The sequence below is a fragment of the Bombus fervidus genome, chromosome 8 (assembly GCF_041682495.2).
Source record: "Bombus fervidus isolate BK054 chromosome 8, iyBomFerv1, whole genome shotgun sequence".
Classification (NCBI taxonomy): Eukaryota; Metazoa; Arthropoda; class Insecta; order Hymenoptera; family Apidae; genus Bombus; species Bombus fervidus.
Window position 1 is genome coordinate 12,091,283 of NC_091524.1, and position 24,516 is coordinate 12,115,798.

Consider the following 24,516-nt stretch of genomic DNA (forward strand, 5'->3'; position numbering starts at 1 on the left):
TAGACGGTATCGAAGAAAATTCAGCAAACTCTGTTATTTACCTTACGAAAGAACAAACGAAAACAATGCTGGTAGTAAATCGTATTTTTGTTAAATATTAGTAACGGTAAATTATGCACTTCGTTATTTGAGAATTCCAATACTTCTTAATTGACAAGATAATTCGTTACTTATTTCATCTTAACATAGTTGTTATTTGTATCTTGACTTTTATCGCAATTTTCTTTCCATGTAAAAAAAGATCGGTAGATATTTATCCAACAACACCGAAGAATTAAAAGATCGATTTATCCTTCAATTGGCGTTGCAGTTCATTGTTATCGTTAATTCAGTGGAACTAATAACTATCGGGAGGAAACAAGTTCCCGGAGGGTGTAATCAAAGAAATAATAACCAATATTATTGAATGATGCGGCAACGTAATAATCGGCCCCATTAAAGTAGCTGCCCAACTAAGGTTGTGACACTAGACCACACGAATAGAAGGAAACGAGCTACAGTTTCGATATTCATGCAATTTCGCTTTAAAATAGATTCATAATTGTGGATGTTATATTTCTATTTAATAAAATTTTCGCTTTTTTTCCACACCTACTCTTTGTACTTCTGATTGGCAGATGAAACAAATGAATTTTTCACGCGTCAGAAAATACGGTAAAATCACATTTATTCTTCTTTATAGATCGCAAAATTTCAAAGTGTTTTGTCGATAAATGTTTGTCCGTGTTGTCTGTAAAACGAATTACAAATATTTTCAAACTTCTTCGTCCCTTTGATCAAACATAAACACGATAAAATATTTGTCTAAGATTTGAAATATCTAAAGAAAATTCAATTTGTCAAAGTTTCCCCTTTCTGATATTTTAACTCTCTTCCTCGAATTTTACGATCTAAATCTAAATGAACCAACGCAATCAATTTTACGGTCTTCGTCGTATTAAACGCAATGAAAGGTAGTAATTTCAAGTGACAAACGTACGAAACATCTGGCGCATAGATAACAGAAATTCTGTGCTTGAAAAACGTGTTATACGCAGATTTTCACGCGTCGTAATAGCACTTCTCCAAACAGACAGATTTACGATATGCGCTACAACTTGTGCACACCGCAATACGGTCATTCGATCCTACGAAGCATTCAGTGCTGTCTACGTATCCCTTTTCGTTCCTTCAAATAACACCCACGAAAAACCCATCAACCGCTAATTGTAATACTGGCGACTAGATTAAATCGTATCAAAGGAAAGCAAAAAGCATGCAAATGAAACGATGAACCGATGTTTTCTACGGTAGATACGTGTATCCCGATTATTATTATTATTATATATAATATCTGTATCGTTTTTTGCGCTCGTTACCATATACTTTCAATTTCCGTTTAGCGATCAAATGTAGATATGCGATTTAAGTAGCTCTCGGATTTGATAGGAAGTAACAGTGTTGAAGTAAAATTATTTTAAGTTAATTCTCGATGAACAAATTTTGAATATATATATACTAATCTTTATTTAACAACCAAGGGTTAAATCCATTTTGATTTAAAATTATTCCAATACTTTCAAAATTTGTTCATCGAGAATTATATATTATATATATATATATATAAGCGTTAGACGCTGGAACTGACCATTTATATATATGCTAATTATATAATGTTAGGTATAAAGATATGATAAGAAGATTCCATGAAAAAAGATACAAATGCTCTATTGATGAAAATTAGTAATAATCTTCCACTTAGAATGTATTAATTCGTTCGTTAATTACTTCTGCCTACAAACGATACTCGTAACATTTTCATAATTTATCATTTCTAAAATCAATAAAAATAATTTATAAAGTAATCAATAAAAACAGTATCCGGAGGACATCCACTAGATTTATCGATTCCCCTTGTATTTTCATTATTTATACGCCTCGCGTATTAACGTCCCGAGATTCCGATCGCTTTCCCCTTTGTCGAGGTGAAAAATCGTTCCTCTGATGGCAATCGCGATCGTTGGATTGATTTACGCGACCGCGAAATTTCCATGGCAATTCGACCGGAGAAATAAGGGCTGCCACATCTTTCGACACATCTACCGGAAGAAAGGCAACGACAGAGACGAATTCGCCCGAAGAAAAAAAGAAGGGGAAGAGAAACAGGCCGTGGATGAGAGCTATGAAAGCAATTTATCCTAAATTCAATAAGACACGGAGAGGCCAATCTAGGCTCGAGCTTTAATTTAAACCGCGGACGAAAACGATTTGATTTCGCTAGCTAGAGTTCGTCGCTCGCGAAATTGCCTAAACTCATCTCACCAATTGTCGAGGATGACGCATAGGTCCATCGTACGTCCATATATTTTCCAGCTTTTTTTTATTTCATCCAAGTAAAAAGTGTGTTTTTGCTCGTTCTTTTTTCGAAAAATCAAAAAAACAAGAACGTTCGGCGACGAATCCGTGATTCGAATCTCGGATTAAGCCGGTTCTTTGAAAAGTCACAAACATCGGAACAAAAAAAAAAAAAAAAAAAAAAAAGAATGGCGAAACTGATACTGTTGTTCCGAAACGATGCCACGATGATTCGGAAACGTTGAACTTGTTACTCGTGCAGTATTTATATATTATACAAAATACTATTATGACAATATTATTGGGTTGTATCATAAATGTTTTTATCTTTATTTGTAAACGCACAAAGCGAGATAAATGTCTCGTTATCTTTTCAGAATGTTCGCTCTGAATTTTTATGATTGCGGCAAACATTCCTTTTCTACTCGATTAATGATACTAGAAAGAAATTTTAAGGAAAATGTACTAAAACTCAAGAGCAACTTTAAAAAAAAGTCAGTACATTTACCTTGCATTAACGACCAGTTCAAGTACGATATCGCAGATAGGTAATGTCGAAGGATTAAAGAAATGCATGGAAGTCTTAAAAATTGTCAATGATTCGACAATTAAAAATAAAACAGGAATGGTTTTAAAGGGTAATTTTTTCGACAAAACCTAAAAAAGTTCCGTCAAATGACATTTCCTTTGTTTCTCGATTTTTGCCCCAGAATAACGGACACGGCAGTTGCACCAGAGCGTAGCGATGTATTACAAATCATGCGTTCCAGGAGACAAACTAATGGAAGTATGTTTCAGTGAAGTACGAGAAACGTAACCGTTACCATTACATAAATATTACGTAGCACAGGGAAATGCGAGTGCCATACGGTATGAATGAACAAGCATGAATATATATTTAACATGAATGAGCTTACACGTGGAGTGATAAGTGTTTCAATCGGACGAATCAGATGAAATTGAATTTTGAATGATTTTAAATGTTAAATAAATGCTGAATAATATATTATCGAAATTTCGCTCCTCTAACTTTCAACAAACTTTTAAAAATACGATCTTCTAAAATAGCACCATTATTTTGCCATGTATCTTAGATAGCATGAATCAAATATAACCATTCGGAAAATTAATTAGTTAATGTTAATATTAAAAATACCAGATATTTTCATTCCACATTTTTTGAAAGATATTTTATATCTTGAAAATAATTTGGAGTGACAATTTGCTATTATTTTAAACAAAAATATACCGTCGTAAATTTAGAAAATTTCCATGGAGAAATTACAAATTGGTTTATTTCAATCACTCTGGTGTTTCTACTCCCTCTTAATGTGATCAGAGATTAATTCTCTGCTACAAAAGATGAGACAGACAGACTTCCTTAATTCCTTCATCGCTATTTCGTTAACCGTATTATAAAATTCATGACGATGAATCCCCTGGTTGAATAAGTCTCAATTGCTACAAGTAACTGCTGGTTTCATCCGAACGAGTGGAAAATCGTCAAAAGAGAAAAAGAAAGTCAGAGAGAAGTAAAAACACGAATTAAACGGTAAAACAAAGAAGAGAAAGGGAGAGGAGGGAAAAGAAAAAAATGGAGACGGTAAGACGAAGATCCTAATCTTAAGTCACGCGATCGCTTACCATTGCAAATTCCCTTGGCAGCGGATTTTCAAAGCTCTCTTGCATTTACCCGAGGCCAGGGTAATTTCGGCCAGGACAGAGAAACGGGAGACGGGAAACGAAATAAGCAGGATAAGCGGAAGGGAAACGAGACGACGAAGAAATATGAGACGCTGTAGGAGGAAACAGACAAACGGAAACGAAGCGGAAAAAATGGAGGAGCAAAGTGTATCCGAAGAAGCAACGACGAAAAAATAGATCGCGTTTATCGAAGAAGGACAGCCTATCATCTGCGATGAAATGAAATAACGAGTAAACGTTGGAAATGCGGTGTAAAAAGCGGAATAAAGGTATGAAAACACGGAAATGTTCCTAGTTGCTCGTGAAAACTGCTGGCAAACAATTGATCCAAACGATAATTCGAATGAATGAGATGAAATAAACGAGATTAATTTAAAAAATAGAGAAGTACGTCTATAGATTTTTTACATATCGATATATTTTATTAAAAAGATATTTGTTCGATAATGGGAGTTGCGTGATGTTTTGTGCAACGGGCGATGAAGCGACTCGTCTACAAAAAAATAAAAATAAAAATAAAATCGTTTTCAACGGAGAACATAGAAAATTAAACGGAAGCGAAGGAATAAAAATTCATGGAAAACAATAGGCTGTTGAATGTTCGAACTGAGCAACACCTAGCAGCGTCCATTGAGACGAAGAAGCGAAGTTTTGAAGTAGGAAAATTAAACGAGAGATGAGACGGCGATAGGAAATGAAGGAGAATGATGTCGAAGATAAAACGAAATGAAAATAACCGTTCCTCGTAGTTTGATAATAAAACGAGAAAGAAAGATCTTTATAATGCGATGATTTTATCCGAAACTCGTCGAAACACAAGAATATACGCGAATGGAAAAATATTGGAAAAAGAAAGAAAAAAAGAATATAGAAATACGGTCGAAATTCGATCAGTTTCAATAATCACCCCAAAAATACGAAATGGAAAGAAAGAAGCTGTTCCATAAAAGTTCCGAAAGAAATGATAAAGCTATCGTGGTATTGGTAATAAACTAGTACGAAAAACTGATCCATAATGGAAATAATGGCGTAAAAGAAGTTATTAAAACGCTTAAACAAAGATGACAAAGGGATTTTTGTGAGATATTTTATTTAATATTCATTTATATTCTTAATTTCATCGTTTACTGATTATTATTAATCTTTCAATATGCTCTATATGAATAAAATTATCTATTTGTATGTATTATTAAATAATTAACTAAAATTAATTATAATTATTTAATCAAGCATTATTATAATTTATTTACTGAAGCTATTATTATATTTTATTAAATGAAATGAAGTTTGAGGTTAAATATACTGTATTTTTAAATATTTATTTGCACATAAAATAAAAGTACTGTACCCTTAATGAAACAACTTCATTAATTAAAAAAGAAAAGAAACGTAACATAAAAATGAAACGTTTGTAGCTAATTCTAATGAACTGGTTAACGGCAGGCAAATAGCTTCATGAAACCTATACTTTATGTAATGTTTCATGACATAAAGTGAAAATAATTTGGATTACCTCCATTCTGCGAATCAAGTTGAATTTTTATACCACCGAATGAGATACATGCTATAATATTAAAAGTTCCTAACGAGCACACGGTACTAGTCGTCACTGAAATTTTACGGCTTAGCATTTCGTCCGTTTATAAAGTTTAAACTTGATTAATTATAAAAATGTAAACCTCGCTGAAGATTATTTTCAAACGGATTATTTCAAATATATAGCTAAAGATTATATAGCTCAAACGTATTGTCATTTTCAAATATATCGACATGTCATTCCTATAGTAATTCCTATACACTGTGACGAAGATTTTCTTTAAGATAGTAATTAATAGAGATTTATAAACATAAGAAGCTTCTAAATGTAAAAATCAAAATAACAGAGGAAACAATCTTCCGATTGTACCAAGCAATGTATCAAATTGACAGCCTATTATGAAATATCAAATAAGATAAATAAAACAGAAAACTGAAACTAGTAAATATTTATAATTGGCAAAGTGAATTTATGTCGAAATGTTTCGTGTATTAAATTTGCTTCATAGAACAGCTAGGGATGGACTTCTTACGGATAACTTGTAACCAAGTTTCCGGAGGAAAGTGTCGTCGTCGTCGTGGTTACGTGTCGCTTTTCATTTTGAAGTTGCAGGGACGGCCAGCATAATACACTCTTAACGTTAAAACTGGAACTCTGATTATAAACTAACTTTAGCACGGTCGGTTATGTTAACGTTAATGTCAGTTGTATGATTGTGATATCGTAGTCGCATTGTAAACGATAGTCGTAAATCCGGTCATTATTCCATGCTCTCCTACTGATTCCTAGTTATATGACGCGAAATTCAACTCATTAGTGGTAACGAGGTTTCAATTTCAGTCCCCCTGGTGTTCTTTAATAACGAAGATGACGGAAACTCGAATAAATTACAACAAGGAATCCGAGTTTCTAATAAACCCGATGAAATTCTTCCTAAGAAAAGTGTACAAGATAATAGTTAGAACGAAGGATTCAGGATGACAATAGCAATATTTTCAAGCTATCAACTAGTTTTTATAACACATATGTATGGTATCAGCCAAAATTTTGGAATCACTCCATCAATTAAATTTTTGTCGAATCTCTTGCCAATTTTATTAATGCTAGAGATACCAATAGGAATTTTTAAGCGTGGATGCGAAATAAACTTAAAATAAAACTTTCTTTGCTTCGAATATTCGTAACCCTTGCAACTTGTAAAACAGTGTATCGACTTTAATGCATTTTTAACTACGTACCAAATAACATAGTACCTAATATAGAGTAATAAAATAATAAAAAATAAAATAGGAGAAACCAAGTCAATGGCCAATTTTAGACGAGATAGAATGGACACGGAAATTAGTATTACTACAAGATAGAAACCCAGAGAATGAAATTCTGTGTACTCCTGCCGTTCCCTGTTGCAAATTTTATGAAGCAGTCGAGATTTCGTGCCACTAACCGGAAATTCAGCAGACTAAATTCTGTCAGGAGAACGAATTAGCTAGCAGTGGGATTATACGAGCAATCACGAATCGTCCTTGCAAAATTAACCTTAGAAGTTACCAACCAGATGGTCCCAGGCTTTTGGCTCTCGTGCAGTTGGCCTCGAATGCAGTTACAAAATTTACTATCACACCAGTCACTTCCCAAAAATATACGTAGTTTACCAGAAAGTCCTCGTGTTTTACAACGGAGCGTCAAACATTTCAAAATGTCAGTCACTTATTAATAGATTAATCTTTCAGATAATCTTGGCATGCCGAAGATGAAAGTTAGCTTTATATTCCAAGTTGGTTTGCAAAATAAATATATAAAGCGATAATAAAGATAATACTGAAAATGAGATGTAATATTTTATACTCGATGCTGGATGTTTCTTAACTGTTCCTCTTTTATTTTTATTGGAAGAATAAAATACAGATGCATTAGTGTTAAAATTAGAACTACCGATAACACGAGTGTAAGTAATACAAAATTCAGGAAGGAAGATACGAAAAGAAAATCAAACTTTTATTTCGGTTGCTTCCCCAAAAATTTCTATAAGAATCAAATTAAATTTATGAAACGATAAATTATATTCTTTCGTTCGTTATTTTCTTTTACGAAATTTCTAACTAGTACATTACCTTACAACATTCTGTAACTCAAAAATTACATATTCATATGTCCACGTTTTGAAAATATGATATTCGTCTGCCTGTCATTTCACTATTGTATCTTATTAGTAAATCACTAGAAAAATATCAAATGATTTATTTATAACAATTGTTCATTCCCCGATTTTAAATTGGACTAAATATTACTATGATCATTTTCTCTTGTAAGTAAACATTCTGTTTACGGAAGGATACGGAAGGATAAAAACAGACGAAAGCATCAAGAAAGTAAATGAAAAACGTAAAGAAAAGGTAGCTATCAGTAGTGAAAGATACATATCCACCAATTACACGAAAAGCAAGTGGATTCGATTTAAACACAAAGGATCGCCATTGCATCTTGCGTTTCATTTATTTTAACTCGAGTTACTTCGCGGCAGTTCTATCTAAGTACTTGTTCGTGAAATTCTCGTTTAGCCGTTTCCTGTGTACAGTAAATACTTTCAGATAAAAGCTCACTCTGATAAACTTCGATTAAGTTCAACCCTTGATACCCTCAATGCGGTTTGGCGTCCAGATAATTAAGGATTATAATAGGATGTCATTTAAAATACCAGAAGATAAAACATTTACCAAATGTACTTTTTATCTGTCTTCTAAAAGTAATAGTATTATCTTAATTCTTTCTAGCCTCTATCGTATTCTTTAATATTTATTATTCACATCTTTATTATTTGTTATCAAGGAGATTTTAAATATATGTAAATCGCACAGCAACCCGGATGAATACAAAGGATTCCTATACAACGCAAGTCGACTTATTGGAAATGCTCTGGTCGTATCCTAAATGGCGTAATCAAGAGCTTCTAGATCCCAAGGGCTCTTTTACAGCACTTTCCTGAAGAGACACTGTGAGCCAAGATTGAAAACCTTAGTCATGACGTATAGATGAAGTTTGCTCGTACGTTGCCTAGTTCAATTTTCGTTTCATCAGAGACTCCGACCCTTTGTACTTCACTGATGACGATACAACAAGATTGATAATGTGAAAATTGTTTTTTATATCGTCACCATCGATCAAAAATTTTTAAAACGAATAGACACGTTACCGTATAAATAAATTTACAAACATTTATAATCATTTACTTTTTCAAACTAAAGTTTGATTTTAAAAAATTTCAATTGAAAAGCGTGCCAAAATCGACGATCAGTTGTAGCATACAAATTTTTCAAGAGCAAAAAATTAATGGTATATGGTGTTTTTATAAAGATATATCTACTTAGATACGTTTTGCTAAGAAAAGCACGTAGAGTATAAAATAAAGAACTAAAGTAACGTCTTTCTATACTTAGTTATAACGTTGTTAACAGAAAAATAATCTCAGAGTAGTATTTTTAAACTTTTCGTTTCTATCACGAACGGAATAATGGTAAAATTAAATAAAAATCGTGTTAATTATCCATGAGCGTCGCTTTCGCTCTCGTAGTGTAAAATATCCAGGCTCGAACGATAGGAGACAGATCACGGTGTGCACAAGAGGAATATAATTAAACACGTGACAACGGCACATGATGCTGCGACCACGTTTATGCGAACGTCCGGCGTTGACTTTTGCCGATAAACGCGCGTCGACACAAAGTAAAACGTGGCTCATCGTGGCTGACAAACGTGACATGGTCCTCGTCACAAAGCGCGGACCATTAGCGTAAATCCAGATTTAATAGGCTGAGGGAACAATAATGAGTACTCGCTGGACTCCTGTTACGCAGGAATATGTATTATTCATGTATTCATGATAGCCTAGAAAATCCATTGGCAAATGGACGACGTCGCCCGATTATATTCAAGACGCGTTTTCTTTTTCATGAACGAAGAAAAATTCACGATCCGATAACTCTAAGGTTATTGCACTTACAAGATTAATTCATAAATTTCAGCTAAACGCGTTTTTGATTCTGAAACGCGTAATTCTCCATTAAAATTTAATTAACATGGATGCTATTATTAATCGTGAAATTACTAATTAATAAAAGTTATATAATTATATTGCATCGTCTCAAATATAAACAGGTGTCTGACTAGTTGGAAGCAATTCACCTATATCATAGCAATTTTCTAAGATTGCACGGTCACAGCCATTATTCTTCGCATAAAATACACGCGTTTATTTTTATCCTTGCTTAACTTCCTGTACGACAGCGTTATGATTCTTTGATGTATCGTTCTCACGTCGTTAATCGATATCCATTAAGATGAGAGTTCGTGGAACCGATGCGGGCAGAGAACGCGGCGATCCGAGCAGGAAAGGCCGACGTGGAACAGATTAAAGGTGCACCGACTTGTAATTTTTGCTCGATTTCCTATCTAGGCCACAGTCTTTGACATTTAAAGAAATAATCGCGATAAGTCCGACAGGAGCGCACTTTTCTGCTCCCCTCTTTGAACGATTCGTTTTACATTTAATAACATGAAATATTTAATTCCTTTATTCTAGAAACAATTAAGCAATCACAAATATTAAAGAATTCTTCGAGGACGAATACAATGTTAGAAATGAAACAAGCAGCTGTATTTAACGTTGCTAAAGACAGACGAACGTAAGATAATTTTTTTTCATAATCTAATTATTGCGTATTATATAATCAGAACAATAGGGATCTATCTACGTTATATAATAAATAAAGAAGATTTAATAACGTTTGAACGTTTCTTTAGACCCAGATAAACCTAAACCTTTCTGTTTTTCAATGACAATTACATTCTAAAACAAGCCATTTCAAATCTTGTCTCCAATTAAAAGATCAACGAATATAGATTTATCACTTTCTTTAGTGCGACCCTTATATTAAATAGTTCGCGCTGTTACATCTCTAACTGAAACAATTATTCCAATCTTCCCAAGAAACGACAAGCAAAAACTTATGAAAATTCAATTGCTCGGTTTTAGTCGGCACTGAAAACGTTGGGTGCTAAGCTGAGGAATGGAGGGAACGTGGCAGTGGGAGCAGCGAAAGCACTGCCATATCATTCTGCTCAACCCTTTGTCGTACGTAAAAGAGAACCCGGAACAGGCTGCAGGTGAGTTCTTCTACATCAGCAGATTTTTTGCTCGACCTAGCCTCCTCACGGATATCTCTCGGTTGAAGTCACTCGAAGGAGAAAAGGACGATTCTCAAAAGAACCCCGTTTTAGCGGCAAGGACGCGATTATGCCTTTTTATATCTTCGGAACCCCTAACGTCGTACCGCGACTAACGTTCAGGGGACGTTTGAAAAGAGATCCTCCGGTAGCCCTCGAACTGCATTACCAATACGAATATCCGGAGTTCATGCGAAAAAGACTCCTCTTCTGCCTCGACTTATTTTCCTTTCGCGTGTCCATTCGTCTCGCTTATCGTATCGTTCTATCACTGTACAAATTTGATTTTTATCGTCGCTGAAGAAAATTGTCCTGACAAAATTTTACTTTGGTTTAAGTTATCTCGAAATAATCGTTTCTAATGATTTACGGACTTCTGTTCCATGAAATGATGTAATCCGTGAAATTAAATTAGTAGTTGAATATTGTATATTTAATTTTTTAATAAGATTAAAAGAAAGGTGAATATTTTAATTTTATTGCGAGAAAATACAACCAACCAAGCGGAATATCATTCGAATCTCCTCAAAAATACTACGGTTAATTTGAACAACAATTTCATAGGGATATGAACATGTTTTTTAGATGAACGAAAGCGGCTACAAGGTAGTCTCTGCAAGGAAGAAGACACCCTGAAGAAGAGGAGTCGCGTGCCGGGTCTGTAGCGCTCGGTAAAGAGAAGAAGGGCCCCCCGAGCATCATCAGAAAGGAGAAGGGGTCGTCATGGGCCCGGCACACCAAATCGTACCCCACTGAGCGATGCAAGTAGTTAGGGCCGGGGCCCTGCTAGTGAGCATGTGGCTCACTAGAGAATGAAGAAGCAAAACGTCCGGACCCTATCGTTGATCGTCTTTACGTTCACCTACCTCCTCGTCGGCGCTGCAATCTTCGACGTTCTCGAGTCCGAGACGGAGAAACGGCGCAAGGAAGCATTGGACGGTACATTTCTTGTCGATAGATACAAATTAAAAAAAAACAACGATTGAACCTTTTTATAAGAAACGTTTTCCATTTGGAATATTTTTCTATTGAAATATTTTTTCTATTGGAACATTTGTTCTATTGGAATATTTATTCTACTGGAATATTTGTTCTCTATGGAATATCCTGTGAATTCGATAAACTCATCGATGTTGAAATCTTTTTATTGGCGAAATTTTAATAACATCGATGAATAAAAGAAAAACTCGGAAAGCTTTGTCGATTGAATAATGACGGTGATTATGAAACGAAATAAAAGGTTTCCTATATATAATTCCTATATAATTATATATTCATATATATATATTCCTATATTTCCTATATTCATCGTTCGAGGCAAATAAGATTTACTTCTTTTGAATTGTCTAATTAACTACGTTCGCCGTGAGTTACATAATATGCGAAGTAATATAATTTATATTTTGAGTTGTACTTTTATATTCGTATCTATCGTAAATGTTTTATAGGTAAATGAGATAATCGGTCCGGTTTAAAAATTGTACGATCTATCAATATGTAGACTTAGGAATCGTAGCAAGGAACTTGGTGGAATAATTGATACGACATCTAAATTATGTTATTGCAAGCTTTGACGCAATAATACTATAATTTAATTTTATTACATATTTGTAATCTTTGATTCATTAGGAAGTAAAAGGAAAGTAGCGATGTTTTTGAAAGTTTCATCACTCAAACTGGATTTTGTTACATTCAGAAAGTTTAGATTAGGTCAAACGCTTAAAATGTAATTTTATTTAAAGTATCGACTTTCCGTCGCTTTATATAAATAAAATAAACTTTCCCATCGCTACTCCGTCATTTGCTCGTATTTCATACTGTTAATCTCGTATTCCGAATTTGGAAATCTGTAAACTAACTTATAATTTTCATGGAAATATAATTAAAAAATTCATTTAAGATATACAGTTATAACTATAGTCTGTAATTTATAACTAACTATAACTAGATTAAAAAAATATTGAATATTAGAGAGATTATGTCATACTTATGTACATATACGTGTAAGTATTAATAAGAACAACAACTTGATGCAATTAAAAAGTGCAACACGTAATAAAATGCGAAGAAATATATATTTTCCATCTTTTGTTAACAGACATTGAAAAGATGGTTATACGCAAGTACAATATAAGCGAGGACGACTTCAAGATCATGGAAACAGTGGTGCTGAAGACGGAACCTCATAAAGCTGGTCAGCAGTGGAAATTCGCCGGAGCGTTTTATTATGCGATCACGGTCCTCACCACTATCGGTACGTTTTAATTAATTACATTTCTCTGTAATACTATCTAGAATGATCTAATAGATGTATCCTGACATATTCATTGCAAAAATCTTGTCTGATTTAGAACATATCCTCGTTGAACAACTATTTCGTGAAGAGGATCATTAACTCTTCCGCTACTAAAATATAAAGCAATCATTTATTAAAAGTGTATGGTGTATGTTCTCTGGAACATAGAATCATTTTTATTTTCATTTCTATGTGTTATACTATAATACAATTAATATTAATAAACAGTAATAATAGAAATAAAGAATAAAATGATAGAAACTGTTTTAATATGCATCGTTATCGACAAAAATTGCTTTGATTTGCACGCAAAAAATATTTTCAATATCAGCGATATTGTAGCAAAAGGGTTAAATGCATCAGATACCCTGTCAAAGTAAATATTTCAAAAAATTGGATATTCATTAACGTCAAATGCATTCTGATTTCGTTCCATTACAATGTGCTTCGTTTGAAACATTTGTTCTTTGATATTTCATTTTTACTGCTACATATGACGAGCAAATTCGTTTGTTACATTTATCGAATTATACTGTCTGTATTTATCCATTGATTTTTAGGTTACGGACATTCGACGCCGAACACCATTAGCGGCAAACTGTTCACGATGTTCTACGCGATCGTCGGTATCCCGTTAGGACTCGTAATGTTCCAGAGCATAGGAGAGCGTCTGAATAAATTCTCATCCGTCGTAATACGGAACGTAAAGAAGCTTCTTAACTGTAAGGATGTCCAGGTAAAACTATAAACACCACCTGCTCTTGCATACTTTATGTCGAACGATCGATACAAAAGATCGTTCCAGCCTGATGCCATTGGATTCAAAATTTAGATGCTGGAATAGATGATATTCCATTGAGGAACGAAAAATTCTACCATTGGTGTCGGTCGTTTAATTTTACAATATAATTATATGTATCAAAATAATTTTAACTTCTCATAAACTTTCCAAGATATATTCTTTAATTCGTCAGTATACAATCGTCTTCTGAAATTTACAAGTTTCGTTACTACAATTTATCTCGCTAGAAAATTTTCTTTTTCTATTGAAGAAAGAAAAAATTTAGTTTAATTGTATCAGTCGAATGCTTTCACGATACAATTACCTATAATAAAACCAATATCGATATTACCGAAACATAGTTTCCTGCCAATCTTAATGCTCATTATAACTTAGTCAAGAAAAAGAAATTCAATCTGATTGGATTATAAAATATTCTTCTTCGCAACAACAAAGTTTCATAATAATAAATCAGACTATTGCGAACGTAAGCTGCTGATAAGAGTATCTTACAATTAGAGCGAAATTAATAAAGTACTATGAAACGTTTCGACGCAGTTAAAAGCGGCCGTTTATCTGAGAACGAGTAAAGCAATAACGAAAATTGTGTAATTTTCAGGCCTCAGAAATAAATCTTATCTGCGTGGTGACGACCTTATCTTGCTTAACGATTGCGGGAGGTGCCGCGGCGTTCTCTCGGTACGAAGGGTGGTCATATTTCGACTCCATCTACTATTGTTTCATCACCCTGACAACCATTGGCTTCGGCGACATGGTCGCGCTACAAAAGGATAATGCGCTGAACAACAAGCCAGAGTACGTGATGTTCGCCTTGATATTCATTTTATTCGGCTTAGCCATCGTCGCCGCCTCCCTCAATTTATTGGTGCTGAGATTTGTCACAATGAATACGGAGGACGAAAGGCGAGACGAGGCCGAGGCTCTACAGGTAAGGAAACATCGCACCAGCTTTTACGTCGTCCATCAAAGTATTGATCTTTTAGAAAATATTTTAGACCCGGGAAAATATCTCCGTCATTTTCTCATAATAACCTGATACACCTTTTTAATGATTAATTGATTCTTTTTCCCTGCTTTTGATCATTAAATTCATCGGATTATTTTCCAATAGTAGTTCGATATATATTTTTTTAAGCGAATAATTGATTTATTTTCTGTCGCATTCCTCTTTAATAATCTGTGTAAAAGTAGTTATTTTTGCATGAAGCACAAAATTAATAATTGAAATATGATAAAACGGAAGAACGTGTTCCTTAATCCTTTTATATGCAAAGCTACGCGAAAGATACGTTCAATGTGAATGAAATCTAGTACTTTAAAATCGACACGGTATAATATCTGCTTCTTATGTCCTTGATAAAGAAATTTTAGTAACCCTTTGCGGTCTGTGTTCGTCGAATAATACTCTATTAAACAAAATGCAATTTTCTTTCGTTGTTCATAAAGAATAGACATGTCATTTTGTCTTTTAAACGTTCGATGCAAAGTAAATGCGGTAAAACTTGAACTTTTAATTTGGTTGCATAAACAACAATCCCGATATACGACGAGAGCATAATGTACTCTCAATACGTTTTTATACAAAAATGGAACAGATTAAAATTTTGTTTACTTAATCTTTTGCATTGAAACATCGAGTCGCGACTGTAGCAAGGCTTATAATCTGAGTTCAATGAAGTCAAACTGTATCTGTTACAAAATGTAGTTTGAACTATAACTTCAAATTATACGACTTATAGACAAACAATTACGTATAATATTTCAGTATTATTACATATACATCCGTATCAGCTTCTCAAAAGTAGAACCTATCAACTCAATTCTTATCAATTTCTCAATTTCATTATGTAAATACATTGTGACAAATTACATTACGATTAATGTTCAATTCTCAAATCACAAATTTCTTACTCCCATAAATAATAGCAAATTCCAAAACAAATTTTAAAAATACCGTTTGCAACATCGTCACTTTTCTCTGCATTTCAATTTATGGAGTTGATCACTGTGGCTTCCGAATGTCTCATATAAGATTTGCCATTGTTTCATTGAAAGAAAGCAACCTGTTATAGTAACGAATATTTATTTATATTTCTCAGTTTCCCTTTCTACGTTTCTCCTTAATTCAATATCCAACTAAAAGCAGTATTTGTTCGAACGTTTCACCACTTACGACATATCCATAATAAGAACGCCATGATATTTTCAAACGACCAAGTAATACATGGCGTTTTAACGATTGCACGTGACGCCGGACCGCAAAAGGTTGGTACCCAACCTCCGCGTACCTTGAACCCCGCCAGCTATACCAAATCAATACAAGAAAAGCATCCAACAAAATGCCTCGTTCCATTCTCTCAACCTCCCTTTCCCAAAAGCAAACCTGACCCAGTCGAAATCCACGCGAACACGTTTCGATGGTAGAACCCGCCGAATCAACAACCGAACGTGTTCGCGGCGTAACGATTCCGGATGATGACAGAGACACAAAAAAGAAAATTGTTATGACGCAGGCTGCGCAAGGAGCAGTGCGCCTGGAGGGCGACGTAATAACGGCGAACGGCTCGATACTGTCGGGCCAAGTAGGCAACCACGGTGACACGATATCGCTGGACGACGAGACGTCGGTCTGCAGCTGCTGCTGCAGCGGTTTCCAGAAGAAACGGCGGAGACCACGGTTCACGGTCCGTCGCTCGCCCGGTAAGATCTCGCATCTGCTGCCGATGCAGCAGCTGCCGTTGAATATACGCAGTGACCTACACCCGCCACCGTTGACGCCGTTGTTGCAACTGCCGCCGTTGCATCAACATCGAGCCAGCATCTGACGACCATCAACCGCTGTCAGTACGTTATCTCAACAACAACTGCCGCGACGAGTGTCTGTCTGAGACTCTTTCCCTCGTGCAACAAAAGGGGGCAGATCATACGGAGGGGAATGAGATAGAGAGAAAGAAAGAGCTTTTACCGGTGACCGCTTCAACGAATTTAATCCTAGGAATCGGTCTCGCCGCCTCGCCGTTTTAAACATCGCGGGTAACCATACCATAAATAGGGTGAATTGGGGAAAGTTAAGCTGTTTAGCTATTGAATGAATCGTATTTTGTGGTTTATCGAGTTGTTTGAAAGGATCGTAGATAATGGAGATTGAAAAAAAATTGAGGGGCTATGTATTTTCAGAGATAATACTTTTTCAATTAGATTTTCTTTTGCGCATGGCTCGTTTCTTTCCATAACTTTTCGTCGTGTATAGAATAGTATAGGACTCGAGTTGTTCAGTATGAATTTCTTTCGAAACTTTACAAGTATTCAACTTTTCGACAATGAAAAAGTTAGATAGAAACGAGAATAAATGATTGCGAAATCGTGTTATGTACATTGATAGGAAGATTAACATTTAATGTTGCAACTAGCATTCAGTATCGTCTTGTTATAAAATAAAACCGTATTAATTAATGAATTACAGCATCTTTTTCGAATCAGGTATTTGTCTTTGGAGTATCGAAGTTGAGTATTGAAATACTTGGCAGAAGTTTATGGTGGCTAATGTGTTCTTGCAATCCCATTAAATATAATACAAACTATGTATGTATATCCATTATCGAAAACGCTACGAACTTTCAAAACAACCGAATATTTGGATTGAAAATGACAAGTAGGTGATTGTTAGATAATATTTTTTTAATTCGATCGATGTGATATTACGTTTGATTAATTTTAATGTAGGATAAAAATGTTGAAATTGTATTTTAGAAAATTATCTATCGGTAGGAGGCGAAAATAAGACATGTACCTTAGATTTGATTTTCTGTCCAAGGTGTTGAGACAAAGATTTTGATAATACTTCTGATACAATTCTATATACGATACTTTACCGATGGTATGGTTATTGCGAAATTGCCGCAAAGATGACGAAATTCTAGTCAATCATTTTTCAATTAATTGAAACTCCGTTAACGATATCGGAACACGTAGCATAAGAAAATGATTATTATTAGAAAAATTGGTGATTTCGTGAAAGAATCTGTTTCCTTGAAACTTGAAATGAAAGTCTCAAAAAAATAATTCCGAAAGATCTGCAATTGAATAAAAATTTATTTAAAAAAATCGCAAGCTAATTGTATTCCCTCGAGGACGGAATTCAAGTGCTTCCTATTATGTCTACGCTCTTCCACTATTTTAACAATCACGTGTTTTTCTCACAAGCTCGGCAGAGATATTTCATACACTACAAAATTCTTAATAATGCAAAGTTCTTCCATTGAGTTATTTCTATGCAAAACGAAAGAAGACAGAATCTCGTCACGGATGCGATCAGGCGGTGAATTGATTCTCAGAAGCAAGTGTTGTGCATGTACAAAGAAAAAAAAAAAAAAAAAAACGGGATGTGCGAGTGATTATGTGTTCCATAGCCAAGAAGCATTAACAAACAAACCAAAAAAACGAAAACGAAAAAAAGAACAAAAAAACAAAAAAAAAATAAGCACGTGAGAGAGGGACAGAAGAGAAGAAAGAAGAAACTATATATATCTGCGTTCACACTGCTACAAGGAAGAAAGAGAGAAATATATATTATGAACAAAATATATACACACCAAAAGACATATACACAGAATAAACACGACTTTTTTCATTAAGAAGGCATTTTACAATTTGTATATAATGAACTATAGATATTACACGTACGAATCTAGGTGTACGGAATTATGGCGTTTCGATCTTACGATGTGTATAAGTACATACTTGCGAGTTAACGTTATATTATTTATCATGTGAGTGCGCGGATACATGACAAAAATCCCATTCTCGATTTTCCATTTAAACTACCGTTTAATTAAATGATCCAGATCGTTGAATGATCGTGGCCGTAAACTACGTAGAACTCTAGCTACTGTAGATCTCGTCACGCACGGATGCTCGATCGGGAGAAATTAAATTTAAACCAAACTACATAAATAACATATATATATACATACATACATACATACATACATATATACATACATACATACATACATATATATATATATATGTATGTATGTATATATATACACATACATATTATCTAACGAAGATAACCAATCCAAAAAGCCGTAGAACACGAGAATTAAATATCGTCCCTTGATCTTTATTGGTTACAGTTTACCTACGAAAAGTCAATCCATCGAGACACGAAGCACGTATTTCCGAATAGATAAACGCGTCATACTATAGTCGAACACGAGCGGAACAATTCTCTTGCCTTTTATCGACAAGTAGAACGTATTCGAGTATTTTTAAGACGTACACACTGGATTGCACACACACGCGTAGCGTAAGTAGTGAAACTTCGTTTGCCCTCGCTCGGTCTACCGAGTGAATTTCAAAACGGCCGGCAAAAAGGAACCCAATGTGACAGGCACTTTTAAAGGACGTTCTTTATTTTCATCTGTACACTTCGTTTCATTCTATCGTTCCTTTAGTTGTCGTATCGCGTCACTTTCGTTACGTATCGAGGCGCAAGTTCTTCGTCAACCCTTAGACTCATACTAGATTTATCAACCCTTCAAACGCTGCACGAATAAATAACACTCGATATCATTTCCTTTCTAACAGAACCACAAACATACTATGTGGAATGGACGATCCATGGAACGCTGTAAAATTTGCAGAAAAATTACGTTACCTTGCGACAAAAGGGTTGAAAAGATTATGCCGTTTCAACTCTCTTCGATATTTATTATCTCACATCCAACGGATATATCCTTTCGAAATCGACGTACTTAAATCATACTAACAGTTCATAAGTTACAACGTGTTTACGAAGCTTAGGGGTTAACGAAAACGATGAATCGTAATAGAGGCTGAAAGCGTTATCGACCACGTAACCGGAAGTACACGCGATTCAACGAATCAATCATAATTATTGAATGTTTTGTTTAACCACGTGCATCCCAAACTTATTGACAACAGTTGTGTTTAAGAGAGGTGACGAGGAAAAACTCGATGAATCGATGCACTTGCTGTGTCTTCGCTAACACTCGCTATGACAGAACGAACAAACGAATTCCATTTGTAACATACTAGGGTAGGAACAAACAATGATCACGTCGATTGGAATAAGAGTTCGCACGATTCATTTAAAAGAGCAAACGCGAACATGTGAGCATCATATGGAAACGAATTCGGAAAATCTTATGGATGAAAGTCGCATTTCACATTCTTTCGATCGAGGAGAATTTCATTTTATACGCTCCTCCCAACCGAACAAAATGATTTTTGATCGTTTACACTAATTAGCAGTAAAGAACGATAGCCTTTTCGGAATTATAAATACCAATTACTGACCTCTCTCCCTCTAGCCCCGAATCTCAGATCATTCATCAACTTTCCTTTCATTCATTTACCATTAAATTAGAGATTTATTACATTAACGTTTAAAATGAAATATTCCCCAGCGAGAATAAAGTTTCTAATAATCAGATATACATTTTTTTATTCTCAAATGGACGTTATAGCGTGTTAAGATAATACAAGGATCATATAGACTTTCATATAATATTATACTTTATACTTGTAGCAAGATTTCATAAAAGATAAGTGAGCTTGTATTAACCCTTTAACACCTTCGAGTCTGTAGCAAAGTTACGAATATTTATTTCGTCTTTATCGTTGATTTTTAGTGTTGTAAAAGACATGTTTACGATACATAATGGAAACGCTTATGCAAGAAAAAAAGAAAGGAGAACATTCGTTTAACGATAAATACCGACAGTTTGTCACTAAATTAATAAGTAATATTGCATATCTGTCTGTTTCACGTCTTAACTTGTGGCGATCATGACGAGAACAGTTAGAATGTAAAAAGTGTTCCGAAGGTAGCTGATTATTGAATTTAACAATAACAAAATGGCAAGAAGGATAAAAAAATACATTCTGTTTGCCATTAATAGATAAATATCGATGAAGGACAGACGCGTATGGAAAGAGCTTGTTTGTATTACCGATCGATTTTGAGTGGCTTAATAGAAAACGTGTACTGGTATAATTAACGAAAAAAAAGAAAGAAGAGAAAACACACAAAAAAAAAAAATTAATCAATCCAAAATGTTCCCACAAAATGCAAGCTCAAAATATTATAATGTCACGAATTTATATTCAAGTGCCATTGTTTTCTTATGCATGTTCGAATCCTTGTATTACTTTGGTAAAATGTATTATTAAAGAGCAAGTAAAAACTGTATCTTGAAGTCGATGAATAACGAGTTCTAGATAGTGTTCATTAACGAAGTTTCATTAATAGGCCATAGTCTATAGCATACGATCTGTAATAACATCGGTTTGCCACTTTTTAAGCCTTCAAAATGCTTGAAGAGTTTGCAGGAGGAGTCCCCTTTTTTCATTTGTAAAATTCATCGTGTTAATCATAAAGAATAATCAGAAAAGTAAATAGTATATAAACATGTTCTTAGACAACTTTAGTAAATCAACGGTGTCAATACGTCATTCACCTTTTTTTACTTACGATATACAATTTTTGAAGATTACTGCAGTACAAATGGCCATAAACCCAAACAGAATTCACCGATAATTGCAACTCATCGCGAAGGTTTATCTTCGGCGTGGAACATTCTCTTTTTATCGATTAATCCCTTCTGTGTAAACAATTAGCTATAAATTTACGTGTTCACAACCCCTGTTGGTTTCGTATCCGACTCGAATACGAAAGAAACTACATTTTCACTGGTAGAACCTAACGGATACGAGTAATTGCAAAACTGACGAAATTTTACTAATATAAACAATATCTTGCATACGATAGATATCCGGCTCCTCGTTTAAAAAGGGAACTATATATTAATGACTAATTTTAAAAGAACGATTTTCCAAGTGGTAGCTCATACTATGAATCGTTAAAGTGTATCGAAATTTAGGAGATGCGTAGCCGGTGTGAAAAGAAAATTACACCGTTCAAAGTCAGACATATGCTTCGTTCAGATCGCGATAGAATATTGCGTTTTCCTATCATCCTTCTCCCATCGATGTTTGATCATTTTAGCTTATTAAAAAAACGAGGTCTTATATCGATATGGTGTGAAATGTATTAAATATGCATAAATTGTCAACGATCTTCGACCAACGCTAGCTTAATTAGTCCCAGTATTGCTGGATAAGCGAAACGACGTTAAGACTTAACCAACAAAAAAAAGAACAAAAAAAGAAAAGCGAAGTTTAAAAAATCATCAATCGTTCTGATCCCTAATAAAGAGAAAAGCGGTTGAGAAATTTTTGCGTGGTGTCTGACGTTTTTCGATATATAACGGCTCAAAGAATCACGAAGGTTACTTATCATTTATACCTCTTTAGCATAACGTAGGATTGAATCGATCGAACATTTCAAAAAAAAAAAAAAAAAAAAAATTCGTATTATTCGATATGTAGTAAGAGATGAGACGGTAAAGTATAGTGTTTAAATGATTTAATAGGCATCGATTAACAGACACCATTGTGAAGGAAATGAGAAGAGCGCAAGAATTTTCATTCCGCTTGTTTTCCAAATTCGAAGATTCGATCAGTTGAATTAACGTGTTAAGTACGTTGATTGGCTTAAAAATTCAACGAATCATTAATCGGCATTTGAAATTTAAGCATAAAAATTGAAATTAGGAGGACGTGTTATGTTTAGTGTTTCAACAATTAATTGAATAGTATGATAAATCGATTTCTTCGTTCTCTTTTACATAAAATCCATGGTAGATATACAAAACTTACTTTTTCTGGCCTTTATACCGATATTTTACTTATAAATAAATTTTATTCTTTTTTCATTCGTCGATTATCGAATCTTACAATCGTAGCAATGACATGTTCTATTAATTTCAATTTAGTACGAGCGATAAACTCGAACTCTAAAATGCATGTACGTATGATATACACGAATATATTCTGCGGTGCGGCGAGCCCGCAAAATTTCAACTTCCCGCATTTTTAACTTTGTATTAGTAGATAACGAACACGATGATTAATGTTACCTTACACGAATATAAACAATAATATTTGTAATAGCTGTAAATTTACATTACGACAACTCGGAGAGATATGAGATTAAACGAGAAAATTTAGACACACATTCACGCAATTTTTGCTATTATTGTTATAGCATAAAGTGTAAGTAAAATAGTTACGAATTTAACAAATTAATTAACAACTAATTAATTAACTATATATGAGCATCGAAATAATAACAGTTTTATCGCGGTTTCATTGACAACGCAGATTATAAGCTGCGAGAGAATTAAAAATCGAGCAAAAAAAAAGAAAAAAATGAAAAAGAACATTAAAAACTGAACGCGAGAGAAAAAAAGAACAACAAAATCTGGCGTGTTGCATTTTCGAGGTTCTTTTAATAATTAGTCCTCCTATTAATATTTCGACTATGGCTTTATTAATTTTTTTCTAATAGTTTCACCAAGGAAACTATAGTAAAAAATTTGATATGCAATATATAGATGCGTCTATCTATTCGTAAAATAGTTTGATATTTTTAAGATCGTTAGTTTCATCTGTATCCTTCGCCAATTGAATTGAAGAATTAGTTCCTTTCTCTACAAATTTGTACTGTATATAAATAACGAATGAGAAATTTTATTAGAAGCGTTCACAATTCGAAGAAGAATACCAAATGCCATCTATGAAAGAAATCAATAAAAAAAATTTCAATAAATTTAAATTTAAAACTCTTTAAGATGTATATAATAATAGGAGGATTAACGAAAGCTTTCTTCAGATCGAATCGTGTTGCGAAGAAATATCTTATTATGCAGATATACAAGGCTTTCACTTCGGTTTTCATTCTTTCTTAAAGTTAATGAAATAAAATATACGAATCTGTTTATTGAGAAGAAGGAGGAAAAATGCCTGGAAATACTGTCACTTGCGATAATCACGATTTACTTGTAAGATGCGAAACAAGGTCCTCGTTGAAAGAGAAAGAGAGATTACGGAAATAGAAATCCTAATGGCTTGTACGGGTACAATTTTCTCGAAAAAAAAAAAAAAAAAAAAAAATCGAAAGGAAGAAGACCACATATCCCTCGTTTTCATGTATTATAAATAATGCACCGTCGTTGCAAGGATCTTTAGAAGATCTTCCTTCCCTTCCCCATCCGATAAAAAAAAAAAAGTATCGAAAGAAAAGAAAATTAATGTTAAACGAAATAATAAAAAGCTGAACGATCGAAGAGATGATGAAAAGAAAATAAACACGGTAACAGCATGCGTGTGATCGAAATCGATTCCCAAATCTGCCTGCATACACCGCCACGTGTACCGACGTTTAAGTGGATCGTAATTTGTAAATTACTATGGACTTCCTAATTATATGCTGGTATATGATAATACATGTGCTCTGCCACAATAAAGCAGTTTTTTTTATCTAATATGAATGCCGTCATTTTTCTCCCAATATACCTAAAAGAACTTATCTCAATACATTTAAAATACGAATAAAACAAAATAAAGTAAAAAGATACAATTATCAAAAGATTAACGAAATTGTGCTATTAAAATTTTATATAATCTTTTTATCGTCACCATATGATTAGCATCAATGCATTATTTAAAGAATAATGCAAAATAGATTTTTAA

General features: G+C 34.0%; 1 protein-coding gene across 1 annotated transcript in view; it reads left to right on the plus strand.

Annotated features, from left to right (window-relative positions):
- The window catches only part of Task6 (TWIK-related acid-sensitive K[+] channel 6), a 163,417-nt gene extending 139,107 nt beyond the window's left edge, over nt 1-24,310 (plus strand). The window contains exons 2-7 of the mRNA XM_072008270.1: nt 10,605-10,735; nt 11,381-11,734; nt 12,894-13,049; nt 13,652-13,827; nt 14,492-14,821; nt 16,407-24,310. Of these exons, the coding sequence (XP_071864371.1) occupies nt 11,608-11,734; nt 12,894-13,049; nt 13,652-13,827; nt 14,492-14,821; nt 16,407-16,718 (1,101 nt within the window). The 5' untranslated portion in view covers nt 10,605-10,735; nt 11,381-11,607 and the 3' untranslated portion in view covers nt 16,719-24,310. The remainder of the gene's footprint in view (nt 1-10,604; nt 10,736-11,380; nt 11,735-12,893; nt 13,050-13,651; nt 13,828-14,491; nt 14,822-16,406) is intronic.
- Nucleotides 24,311-24,516: the final 206 nt, after the last annotated feature.